The sequence below is a fragment of the Trichosurus vulpecula genome, chromosome 2, assembly GCF_011100635.1.
Source record: "Trichosurus vulpecula isolate mTriVul1 chromosome 2, mTriVul1.pri, whole genome shotgun sequence".
NCBI lineage: Eukaryota > Metazoa > Chordata > Mammalia > Diprotodontia > Phalangeridae > Trichosurus > Trichosurus vulpecula.
In genome coordinates, this window is record NC_050574.1 from 417,392,434 (window position 1) to 417,406,088 (window position 13,655).

At 38.4% G+C, this 13,655-nt stretch overlaps 1 protein-coding gene across 1 annotated transcript; it reads left to right on the forward strand.

Moving 5' to 3' along the window:
* The first annotated feature begins 4,779 nt into the window (after positions 1–4,779).
* Positions 4,780–9,905, forward strand: LOC118837289 (probable E3 ubiquitin-protein ligase TRIML1). Its single transcript, XM_036744184.1, has 2 exons — positions 4,780–5,910; positions 9,846–9,905. Exons 1-2 carry the CDS (start codon positions 4,780–4,782, stop codon positions 9,903–9,905), a joined length of 1,191 nt encoding a protein of 396 aa, XP_036600079.1.
* Positions 9,906–13,655: the final 3,750 nt, after the last annotated feature.

Genomic DNA, 13,655 nt, shown 5'->3' on the forward strand with positions numbered 1-13,655 from the left:
CTTTCTCTTCCTACCCTTCTTCCTTTTCTCTTTTCCCCTTTCCCCTCTCCTTTTTTCCTCTTCCTTTTTCTGCTCTATCCCCCAACCCCTACTTAAGCCAGTCTAGTACAGTAGAATGAGCTCTGTAAAAAATAAAAAAAATTAATAAAAAATGACCTCTGATTCTGCAATGAGAAAGCCTAGATTCAAATCTTACTTCTGAAATTTACTAGCTATGGGACCCTGGACAATTCCTGGAATTCAATTTCTTCATCTGAGTTCCCTTTTAGCTTTAGATTTGATTCTGTGAGGATGAGATTATCTTTGAAGTGCCTTCCAGCTTTAAAATATGATGATCCCTGACCGGTGGGGCACAATAAAAAGTTCCCTGGCTTGGGAGTCAGAAGACCTGGGTTCAAATCCCACTTAAGATGCTTGCTAACCCTAGACAAGTCACTTCACTTCTTTGTAGCTCAGTTTCCTCATCAGGAGATTGTCAAACTGGATGGCTTCCAGACTTCCTTCCCCATCTTCCCCCTAGTATCCTTGATACTAGGACTTTGATTATAAGCCCTAGATTATTTTTTCTTAATAAACCTTTTCTTCCTTTATATTTCCACACAATAACAATGCCTTACAATAGAGATATTGGCTTTCTGGCTTATATCATTCTTTTATAGGGTCCATAATGCCACCCATTTGGTAGAATAGCAGATTATATATGCTTTGCTGCAATTTATCAGCTGGAATTTTTTTTTTAGCCCCACAAAATTCATTTAACTGAAGGACTCCTTTGTTTTGGCAGTTAAACAGGAAATAATAATGGAGTCATAATGGCTCTGAAGAGTTAATTGATTGGTATAGTGATCACCCAGCCTGATCCAAATCGTTTTCCTTAGGCTTCCTATTCCTTGGGATAAATGATCACCAGGGAGAGTACCCTTGAGCTGGGCAGTCAAGAGATGGAGCCTGAAGCAGCTGTTCTCTGGGAAGAGAGGTCACCCTTTGGGTACTCTGCCTGTGCTCGTTCCTGTTTCTGTGATTGTTGGGATGTTAGAACCCAATGACTGTATCATAGAGGAGATTAGTGGTAGGGGGAGGGAAGGCCTGGGGTGATAAGCAGCCACTTTCAGCAGAAGAAGAGGGGCAGATCAGTGGCAGAGTTAGTGAAACAAGGAGTCCTGGAGATCACATGTAGCTGCATTAGCCTTCTATTTCCTACATATCAACCTATCTAGTGCTTCCTTTCTCAGCAGCCACAAAAGGAGAAAACAAAATATGAAAAACCAATTAACAGTTCCTGCTGAAATAGCTTTGTTTTCTTCAGCTCCTTGCAAGAAAGGAGAAAGTTAAACAAGGAAACAGTTTTCCTAAAATAAAGGTTTTTTTGTAAAATAAATTTGACCTTAATGTATTTTATTATTTTTTTTCCTGAAGCTCAGAATGAAGGCAGCATCTATTATTATCATGACTTGTGACTCTTTGCAGTCTCAACCACTTGCTATTTTGCATCTATCTAACAATAAGGAAACTGTTTCTGGGCCTGTAGGGGCAGGAGTACTGTGTCTAGTTCCTTTTCCACTCAAAGGCCCTTCTGGACCCAGCTAAACAATCTGTATTCAGTCCTGGGGAAACCTGGCCCATAATTGGGGGGAGGATTAGGCTCTATTTTCTCACTCTTATATTAATTATTTAAAATTTAGGTTTTGGTTCATGTCTAAGGTTTGCCCAAAAGTGGAATAGAAAGTCATTCAGTTTGCATTATGAAAAAGATGTGGGATAGGCTTTTATTTCCTGCAGGCAGAAGAAATGCTAAAACACCATTATCATGAAAAATAACAACAATCGTCTTAAAATAATAATAGACAGCACTGCCTATGTGCCAGTCATTGTGTTGAACACTTCATAATCATCATCTCTTTCGGTCCTCACAACAGTGCTGGGAGGTAGGTGCTATTGTTACAGCTATTTTACAGTAGAAGACAGCAAGGCTTAAAATAGGATTCAGAAACAACTCATGACCACAGTTATGCTTCCTCAGGAAAGTTGTATTTGGGACATGAACATTCTACTATGTTATGGACATGCTTGTTTTATTTCATAAGTTAAGAATAAAATGAATAAAATTTAAAAAATAAAATCCAATAGGTATCAATAAAGTTTCAAATAGAAAGAAAAAATTCACACTGTTAAAAAAAAAGAACATGAAACAGTTTGTGGAATTGGTATTTAGTCACTTTATAGTTCATCTGGACTGTGCAGAACCCAAACAGCTAAAGGGTGTGAGCCTGGGGCTTTACACTTAGTTAGCAAAAGGGTGTGTGAGAGGGACTTTGCACCTAGTAAGACTTAATCAAAGGCACTTAATTAATTTAGCATTCTAAAACAGTAAAAAGTCCCACCTTAATTACCAATGCAGAGTGTGTGTGTGTTTGTGTGTGTGTGTGTGCGTGTGTGTGTGTTTCTTAGCCATATTGAAGTTACGTGGTGCAGGTATCTTTGGACCCTTTGCTCTTTCCATACACCCATCCTTCAATAACAATAAAAATAGCTAGCATTTATAAAGTCTTTTTAAGAGTTTGAAAAGGTTTTACATTTTGTCTCATCTGATCCCTTCAATAATCCGGTGGGGTAGGTTGTATTCCTCTTCTCCTTTTGCAGATGAGAAAACTGAGTCTGAGAGAGGTTAAGTGCATTACCCAGGGTTCTAAATCTAAGTATCTGAAGCAGGTTTCAAACTCGGATCTTGATGACTCCAGGTCAGCATTCTATCCTCTATGCTACCTAGCTGTCTTCAAGGACTGGAGTTGAAGCTAAAGTTGTTTGTGGAAGATAAAGACATTGAAGGTAGGAATTGGGAATATGTGGGAGGGGGCCAGGTAAAGGGAGTGTAACTAGTTCTACCCACCTACTCTTCACCTCATGGTTGTGGTTGTGTGGCTCCAAGAGGACTAAGACATGAAGGAGATGGTGGCATGACTTGCAATTGAATTGGATTTGAGTAAAGGAGGTCTATGCAAATTCACCAGCCTCACTTTCTCCTCCAGAGCCATGTGGGTCCAGTGGCCAGATATTAATCATGATGATTGGAGATGGCCCAGGATGTAGTAGGTCTTGGCCTTGACCATTTAAAGCTAAGGTCTCTTCAAGTACTCACTTTGAGTGTGGCAAAGCCCAGTCAGTGAACAGGCCTCTTTAAGAAGTAAGTCAAGGGATGGCCCCTTTAATAAAAATAAAAATCGAACTAGGAGGGGAAGACCCTAAGGGTTGATGGTCAGAAGAGAAACAGTACTATTGATGTTCATTCAGAGCCAGGAGGGCCTAAAAACATAACTACTAAGTGGAGCTTGGGCAGGGCAGGGACCTATTGTCCAATCAATGAGATCTAAAGTGAATCGGGTTTAAAGCTTGGTTGGTTTTTGAGAAAGAAATCTAGCCAGTAAACCCCAAGTAAACTAGGTTAATTTAGGCCACACAAGTTTGCCTTCCTTTGGGCAGAACATCCTCAGGTAAGGGAATAAGAGGAGAGGAGAGGAAGGAAGGGAGGGAGAAGGAGAGGAGAGGAGATTAAAGAAGAGGAGAAGGGAAGGGCAGGGAGGGGAATGTAATGAAGGGGAGGGGAGAGAAGAGAGGAGTTGCCCAACTGGAACTGGCCAACTTCTCAGGGCTACCACACCAAAGAAGACACTGGAAAGCAATACTGATACAAGCAAGCCTCTCCCGATCAAACTTCCCTTCCACATGAGGCCTATTGAATGGATAGGGAAGACCTTTGATCACATTAACCCTATGCTATCTCTTGATGAAAACATCTTTACTTCCTGTTAGTACTTGCAAAGTCTCCTGATTAGGTCATTTAGCAATAACCCATCTGATTTCCAGGCCTCAGGACCATCACATTTCTGATGTTCTGAGATGGAAGCAGGGCAAGGAATTTGCCAAAGCATCATCTCTGTCCTGCAAGCTGCCTCCTCCCATTACCAACACACATATTCAATTTGGCATTATCCCTCTCACTCTCTAATTTTTGTCCCCTCTCACTGTTATGATTTATTGATTAGACTGAGATGTCTTTTTTAAATAAAAATTTCTTTTTTTTCCAAGAGAAACTTATTTCTGATTCCTTTGTTCTGAGATATTCCACTCAGAAAGGATAAGGCTGGCTCTGTCCTCAGAAGTCAACCACAAAAGATTTGAGAACTGACTTGCTGGTGTCTTTTTTACACCTTCCTTCTTTAACCTCCTCTTTTTACCTCTCCCCCAAAAGGTGAGAATTCCTACATCCCAAGTACTTCTAGTCTCTTCAATGAAACAGAGTTCTCCCCATTTTCTCTTTTCAGAATTATGGCCTTCAAGGTTCACAACGGTGCTCACAGCTAGGCACTTTAGACCAGAGTTGTTTTGTCCTTCAATCCTTCAAGCCAGTGAGGATTGGGTAGAAAAGATCTGATTTTTAACTGAAGACATAATGACCATATTAATATTGCTTTCCAGTGTCGTCATAGTCACCGTCAATATGAGAATCTTGCCTTACTGATACAGATGGTGATGCTGAATTGTAGGATTAGAAGAAAGGTGAGAACTCAGTCATAGAGCAGAGCCCCGGGAGCCCTCCCAAAAGTCAAGAGTTCTCACCTTCTGGGGGTGGAGTAAAGGGAGGGGCTAAGCAGAGGCAGAGGTATAAAAGAAGGGATCCACAACTCAGTGCTAATATCTTTTCCTGGCTGAGCTCAAGAGGAAGAGCTAGCATTATTTCTTCTGAGAGGAATATTGAAGAAGGAAGGAATCAGAGGCAGAGGAATGGATGCAAGAGACTTAATTGAAAACCTCAAGGCAGAGCTGACTTGCTCCATCTGTCTTGGGTGCATCACTGATCCAGTGACTGTCAAATGTGGCCATTCCTTTTGCACAGGCTGTCTTCTCCAGTGCAAGGAGGAAGACGATGAAACCTTCACCTGCCCAGAGTGCAGAGGAGTCATCAGACACAGTGACCTGGTGCCCAACAAGCAACTGCAGAATCTGTCCATCACTGGTAAGAGGCTGAGATCTCATTTGCTGCAGAGCATGGTGGGCCTGACCACCTGTGATGAACATGGGGAAAAAGAGAAGTTCTTCTGTGAGGAAGACCAGAGACTCCTCTGTGATTCTTGTCTATTAGCCCCAGAGCACAAGAATCATCATGTCCTTCCCTTGGAAACAGCGACTGATAAGTGCAAGGACAAGCTCCAGGAGACAAGGAATATCTTAGAGAAAAAAGAACTGGGATTTAAAACGGCATTGGAAAAAGTGAGAAGAAGAAAGACACGCTGTAAGGAGGACACCTACGATTTGAAACAGTCCGTTATTTCTGAATATGGGAAAATGCACCAGTTCTTATGGGATGAAGAACATGAGTACTTGAAAAGACTGGATCAGGAATCCAGAGACAATCTGGTCAAACTGGAGGAAAGAAAGGCTGAGTTGTCCCAGCAAATCCAGAACCTGCAACGGATGATCGTAGAAATACAGGAGAATTTGGATAAGGCACCCTTGGAAGTGCTGCAGGATATGACAGGCACTTTGGAAAAGAATGAGGAATGCCTACTTCAAAAACCAGAGCTTCCTTCCCTTGGCTGGTCCACCTACTCCATCACAGCTTTGAGAGAAATGCTCATGAGTTTCCAGAGGGATATCACTTTTGATCCTGAATCAGCCAATCCTCATCTCACCCTGTCTGAAGACTTGAAGAAGGTCAAGTATGGAAGTGTCCCTCAGGACCTTCCTAACAACAAAGAGAGATTTGACTATGTTCTTGCTGTTTTGGGGGCCCAGACCTTCACCTCAGGCAAACACTATTGGGAAGTGGAGGTGGGAGAGAAGACAGAGTGGGAATTGGGCATCTGTAAAGATTCAGTCAGCAGAAAGGGGCAACTCTCCTCCTCATCTGAGGATGTAAGGACCCTAGCAGGCTGCACATCTGGAAATTGTTCCTTCATTTTGAATTCACATAATGACTTTCAATCGATTCAGCCTATACACAAAGTAGGAATTTTTCTTGATTATGAAAAGGGACATATAGCATTTTATAATGTCACAGACAGATGTCTCATCTATAGTCCCTCAAATATAGTCTTTGAAGGGCCTCTCCGCCCTTACTTCTCTTTTGGAGTGCCTAAGGAAGAAAGTACCTCTGGATCACTCATTATTTGCCCCATTATTAATGATTAGAGAGCTGTCGATTCTACTTACTAAGGGTGATTCTCAATGTGAGTGACTGAAAGTGATACTGAAAATACCTTTGTATTTATTTGAAATCATGTTGAAATGGTCAATAAAGTGATGTATGATTACGAAATCCAATGAGAATATATTCTGTCTTGTTTATACTGGTATAAAAAAGGGGGGTTTTAAAAAATGGTGGCTGATCTGCAAGCACCTAAATTGGAGATCAGTTGGAAGGGGAGGCAGAAAAGGAACAAGAAGAGAAGGACTGACATGAGAAAAATGGGAGACAATAATTTTCTTTATATACATAGAAAATCATGCAAAACATTTATTACCTATGTCATAAAAAGAAAGAAAATTAAAAAGTGAAAAAATATACTTCAATTTACATGGTCAGTTCTCTCTCTGGAGATGGACAGCATTTTACATCATGAGTCCTGTTAGATCATTTTCTCGATCAGAGGCAATAATCATTCACAGTTGATTGTGTGATCATCATTAAAATATTGCTGTTACTGCATACAAGGACCTCCTTGTTCTGCTTACTTAACTCTGTATCCATTCATATAGAGCTTCCCAGGCTTTGCCAAAACTGTCCCCCTCGTTTCTTAGAGCACAATAATATTCCATCCCAATCATATACAAACAATTCTTCAGCCATTCAGCAACTGATGTTCATCCCCTCTGTTTTTAATTCTCTGCCACCACAAAAAGAACTGCTTAAATATTTTTGTACATACAGGTCCTTTTCCTTTTTCTTTGATCTCTTTGGTATACAGACCTAGCAGTGGTATTGCTGTATCAAAGGGTATGCACAGTTTTATAGCCCTTTGGTCACAGTTCCAAATTGTTCTCCAGAATGGTTGTAGTTCTGAATTATGCATTAGTGTCCCGATTTTTCCACATTCCCTCCAGAATCTATCATTTCCCTTTTCTGTCTCATTGGCCAAACTGAGGTCGTGTGACCTGTTACTTCAAAGTTTTCATTTGTATTTCTCTAATCAATACTGATTTAGAGCACTCTTTCATTGTTATTGTTTTGATTTCTTCATTGAAAATTCTGTTTGTATGCCTTAACCGTAATTGGAATCTTATTCATCTTTTCATGTGTGTCACTAATAAGGCTATAAGGCATTTGGCTGCCATAAGAAGGTCATAGTTAAGTCTTCTGTTTACCTGCATTTCAATGAACTTCTTCCCTTTGACATTCAGAGCACCAGGCAGGAATCATGTTGCATCAACACCTGCCACAGGATCTTGTGATGCTTTATTTTAATTAATGTGATTCCAAATGTTTACGGTCCACACTGGCTACCCAAACGAATAGGGGCCGAAGCAGCACCAGCAACATCAGGAACACAGCTCAGATTATATTATTCCTCAAGCACCACCAACAATTATTCATCACACATTAGGCTCAGGCTCATCTCATGGCCAAGAGGTCATTCCTAAGCATCTTGCATGCCATGTGCCCAGGAATCAAAATGCATACTAAAGACCTTCCAATACCACCATCCATTCAGGAACCTCTGCCTCCCTGAAGGTCCACAGGAGGATGACACTAAATCTTTGTCCCTTTTGAGGCCTCACTTTGAATCAGTTCATATAAGTCTTCCCCAGTTTTTCTAAAATGATTAATGTAATTCAAATGATCAATTTTTCCTCCTTATGAGCCTTTCCATCTCTTGTTTGGTTGTGAACTCTTACTCTATCCATAGATGTGACGGGTAATTTTTTTTTGATGCTCCCATAATTTACTTATTATGTCACCCTTTATGTATTAAGCATATACTTATTTTGAGCTTATCTTGGTGTATGATATGAGATGTTGGTCTATACCTAGTTTCTGTCAGACTACTTTCCAATCTTCCCAGCAGTTTTTATCAAATAGTGAGGTCCTATCTGAAAAAGTGGGATCCTTGTGTAATCAAATACTATGCTCCTTTGCTTCTCCATATTGTATACCTAACCCCTTCCATTGTACAACCACTCTATTTCTTATCCAATACCAAATTGTCTTAATGATTACCGCTTTGTAGTATACTTTGAAATCTGGTGTTACTAGTATCCCTTGCTTCATTTTTTTTTACTGATTTCCTAGATATTCCTTACTTTTTTTTTTGCTCCAAATGAATCTTCTTCTTATTTTTTCTCTAGATAAAGTAATTTTTTAGCAGTTTGATTGGTATGGCATTGAATAAGCAAAATAATTTAGGTAGTATTATCATTTTTTATTATATTGACTTGGCCCACATACAAGCAATTAATATTTCTCTATTTGTTTAGATCTGTCTTTATTTGTATTGAGTGTTTTATAATTGTGTCTAAATAGATTTTGTCTGCATCTTAGCAGGTGGACTTCCACGTATTTAATAGTGTCTGCAGTTATTTTATTTTTTAAAAAAAGAATACTTTATTTCCCCTCAATCACACGTAAAAACAATTTTTAACATTTTAAAAGAAGTTTTGAGTTCCAAGTTCTACCCCTCCTTTTTTCTTCTTCCTCTCCCTGAGACGGTAAGCAATCTGATATAGTTATACATCTGCAATCATATAAAACATTTCCATAGTAATCATTTTATGGAAGAAAATGAATGAAAAAGAAATAAAAAAACAGTATGTTTCAGGCTGTATTGAGACACCATCAGTTCTTTCTCTGGAGACACATAGCATTGTTCATCCTGAGTTCTATGTCATGGATCATTGTATTGCTGAGAATAGCCAAGTCATTCATAGTCGTTTATAGTATAATATTGCTGTCATGGTGTTCAATGTTTTGCTGGTTCTCTGCAGTTATTTCAAATGAAATTTTTCTTTCTATCTCTTCATACTGGGTTTTATTGGTAAAATATAGACGTGCTCATGATTTGCGTGGGTTTATTTTATATCCAGTAACTTTGCTAGAGTTGTTAATTGTTTCAATTTGTTTTTATAGTTGAATTCTGTATGTATACCTACACATCATTTGAAAAAGTGATAGCTTTGTTTCCTCATTACCTAGGCCTATTCCTCCAATTTCTTTTTCTTGTCTTCTTGCCATGGCCAGCATTTCTAGTACAATATTCACTGATAATGATGATAATGAGTATCCTTGCTTCATGCCCAATCTTATTGGAAAGATTTCTACCTTATTCCCACTACAAATAATGCTTTCTCTTGGTTTTAGATAGATACTTATCATTTTAAGAAAGGTTCCATTGATTCCTGGGCTATCTAGTTGTTTTTTTAAACAGGAATGGGGATAGTATTTTGTCAAAAGCTTTTTTTGCATCTATTGATAAAATCATGTAATTTTTTTGTTTGCGATATGGATAAATTCTGTAGTTTGTACATTCAATAGCAAACCAAATGAACCATTGAAATTCTTCATCTTCCCCTCCCTGTATTATTTTTTGGATGATTAAACTTTTTTTTAAAGGATCGCTTATCTCATTTAGGCAGTTATACAGTGTTTTCAAGGTTGGTGTAATCATCTCAATATGCAGAGAGGAAGAGCTGGAAGACTTCAGTATGTAGCAGGAATCTTTTTTCCATTTGAACTTCATACTGGAAATCTTCCCTGACAGCATTAAACACTCTTGTCTCCCTGTTCTATGCCTTGTTTGATGTTAGCAATCAGAGGTTTGTGAGATAAAAGTTATCTCTCATGTTATATATTTTAGGGAATCTTGTATGAGTTTGACATATACCAGGGAGACCCCTTGTTGGGGGCGAACATTTAAGGCAGTATTTTGTTCTACCAAGGCAAAAGATTTTTAATAGAGCCTATTAGGAATTTTTATTCTCTACACTTTTCACTCAATTGTGTGACTATAAACATGTGGTTAGCTGTGGAAAATCATTTTGAAAGCTTTTCATACTTTCTTTAATCATACACTAGATTTGTTTGTTGTTTTGTTGTTTTAGTCATGTCCAACTCTTGGAGTCCATTTGGGGTTGTCTTGGCAAAGATCCTGGAGTGGTTTGCCATTTCCTTCTCCAGCTCATTTTAGAGATGAGGAAACTGAGGCAAACAGGGTGAAGTGATTTGCCCAGGGTCATCCAGCTATTAAATGTCTGAGGCCAGATTTGAACTCAGGAAGATGAATCTTCCCGACTTCAGACCTGTTTCTCTGTTAGTCTATCCACTGTGCCACCTAGCTGCCTCGTACCCCATGGTGGATTCTCACAAAAATTTTGTAGACATGAGAAAGTAGCCATTTGTTTACATAATGATCTTTTGATTGCCTTTTCTGTAAAATAATAAGATTTAAGTTTTTTTTACTATACTTTTAATGCCTTGAAAGGAGAAATAAAAAAGGGGCCAGGAAGGAACAAACATTTGTTAATTACCTACTATGTGCCAGCCACTATGCCAAGCACTCTACAAATATTATCTCATTTGAGACTCACAATGCCCCTGAGATGTAGGTGGTATTATGATCCCCATTTTGTAGTTGAGGAAAGTGAGGCAGACAGATGTTAAGTCAGTTGTCCAGTGTGACACAGCTAGTGTGTATCTGAGGTAGTATTTGAACTCAGGTATTCCTGGCTCCAGTTCCCGAGCTCTAGCTAGCTGCCTAGAAGCAGATGCAGGGTGGAGTCCTGGATGAAATGTTGGGCTTGTAGTCCAGCAGTTCTGAGTTTGGGGCAGGTAGTCGGCACAGCAGATAAAGTGCTGGCCCTAGAGTCAGGAAGACTTCTTTTCCTGAGTTCAAATCTGGCCTCAGACACTTACTAGTTCTGTGACCTTGGGCGAGTCACTTAATCCAAACGGTTTCCTCATCTGTAAAATTAAAAGTACATTAATTTTAAATTAATTAAAATTTAAATTAATTTTAAACTAATTAAATTAATTTTAATTAAAAGTTAGTAAATTATAAATGAATGGCAAACCACTCCAGTATCTTTGCCAAGAAAACCCCAAATGGGGTTGCAAAGAATTGGATACAACTGAACAACAAAAAGGGTTGGGTTTAAATCTTACTTCTGATACTACTTAGCCATGACTAGGGGCCAATTTCTTTACTTATTTTCCTCTCCAAGGAGAACCTTTACCTATTTTTCCCTTTATGTGCAACATTTTTCTTTAGTCATCTGGTTTAATTCATAGAAAGAATAGTGATTGATAACATGTTTTTTCTGCTGTAGCATCTCCGTTCTTTGGACATTGGACAAAGATCTCATATGGATAATAAAGCAAGAGCTAAACTAATTTTTACAGGTGATCTAACTTTGTGATTTTTCATTTATTCAAAAGCTATTGATTAAGCAAATGCTATGTACAAAGCACTGGGCTAGGTACTAGAGAACCAAAAAATCAGAAAAGAACCTAGTTCTTGGCCTTAAGATACTTGGGCCTCTTTCTGGCTAATTGTGTCACAAAAAATAACAAAATAAATAAACCCCTGCAGAGGCAGAGGGAGACCTACATAATACTTAGGTTCATTTTATTATTATTATTATTTTTGTTTCAAAGTTTGCTATAGAAAAGTAATTTATCACCAAGTGACCAATGATTGGTGACAGCTTGTCTGAACTTAACTCGGAAAAGAGGAGGAGAATGAGAAAGAAGAAAAGAAGGAAGAAGGTAGATGGTATTAATAACTCACATTTGTATGAAGCTTTTACATTTGTAAAGCAATTTTGTCACAACACTGAGTAGGAAAGTTGACACTGTACACTGTGATTTAAAAAAAAATAAAGGTTGGTTATAGGCAGCCACAACTATTGCCTCTATTCTGGATCTCAACATACGATAAATTCCTGGTTTTTTTTAGTGGGAGCGTATTATCAATAATATTGCTCTAAAAATGTAAATTGTTCCTTTTTGTTAAGAAGCCCGTATTTCGAACAATTCTTTTTTGCTTGATTCTCAAGTATGTACATTACTGCTGTATGATAGTATAAGTAATAGGATTTGATAAAGTATCCTACTTGCAAATTTCCTTCCCACTTGTGCTGGCATATTTTACATCCCTGAATAAATGGTCGATGGATATATTTTCTAACAGATTATCTTTTCTGCAAATCACTTTGCAAACCTGAAAGTACCATGTGAATGTGAAATAGTTATGGTCATCATCCTTAGGTCCGGTAGGAGCAGTCTAAAATGTGGATTTCTTCTTTAAAAATCTCTCTCTTCTACAATGGAGTATTTATATTGCAGCTCACATCGTTACTACTAAGTCTTTTTTTTAAGTTGTTTCCTACCGAACCATCACATTACTTATTACAGATTGTCTTTGTATGATGTGCTGAACAGTTACATGGAAACCTTTCATGGAGTCTTGGATACAGTGCTGAATTTAGAAAAAGAAGTTTTGGGTTTGAATGTGAAGTCTGCCCCGAGAAGCCATGTGACCTTCTGGGGATTTGGTCTTCTCGTCTGCAAACTGAGGCAGTTGGACTAGGTGTCTCCAAGGACTTACATTGGATGCTGAACCGGCTTGTCACTTAACTTTATAGATTCTTTTCTTCATCTGTAAAATAGGGTTAATCATATCCCCTTGACAGGCATGTGAGGAAATTGTTTTGCAAGCATAAGTGTGAGCTGTTAGCATCCTTCTCCCTCTTCCTTTTCTTTTTCCTCTTGTAAATCTAATCAAAAGGTCTTGAAGTGAAAAAGGTGGGGGGTGGGGGGTGGGGAGGAAGAATGCTACCTGTGTATATCCTCAAAATCAAATAATATAGGAAGTAGCCCCAAAGATGGAAGAGGAGTCACTGAGATGCCCAGAAATTCCTGGGAAAGATAACCCAAGAAAGGAGCCAGTAATAAAAACCATAGCCTGCAGCATCTATATACAAATGTCCAAAGTTCAGTTAACAAACAGGAGGAAGTAGAAATCCTGATACAAGGGAGAAGATTTTTAAAATTAATGTAAAAATTTTATTCAGTTTTATCTTATTTTCAGTTCTGAACTCTCTCCCTTCCTCCTCCTCTCCTACCCATCGAGAAAGAAAAGCACCATATGCTTTAAAATGTACATAAAAATATATAGTCCAACAAAACAAATTTCTACATTAGCCATGTCTAATATACATGTATTTTATTTTAATAAACAAGTAAATGAATTTTATTTTATTTTCATAAGTAAATGAATGAATGAACAAACAAATAAGCAAATAAATCAATGAATGAACAAACACATAGATCCATACATAAATAAATAAATGTAGGCTTCAATCTGCATTCTGAGTTTCCAAGCTCTCTGTTTCAAGGTGGATAGCATGTTTGATCATGAGCTCTCTGGAACTGTGGTTGGTTTCATTGCCTTGATCAGAGTTTCTAAGTCTGTCAAAGTTGTTTGCCTTTATGGTATTGTCACCATTATATGCATCGTTCTGGCCAAGTAGACCACATCAGTACCATTGAGACTTGGTGGGATGAAAGGTATGACTGGACTATGGCTCTGGGTAAGTGAATAGTCAAAAAAGGGGAGAGGGTAGCATTGTATATTAAGAACGTTGTATGTATGTAGGGAAATCGAGGA

Coding starts and splice junctions, on each gene's coding strand:
- LOC118837289 (XM_036744184.1), top strand. CDS start 4,780: ATGGATGCAAGAGACTTAATTGAAAACCTCAAGGCAGAGCTGACTTGC. Junction 5,911..9,845: donor TCTCCTCCTCATCTGAGGAT/GTAAGGACCCTA, acceptor TATATATTTTAG/GGAATCTTGTATGAGTTTGA.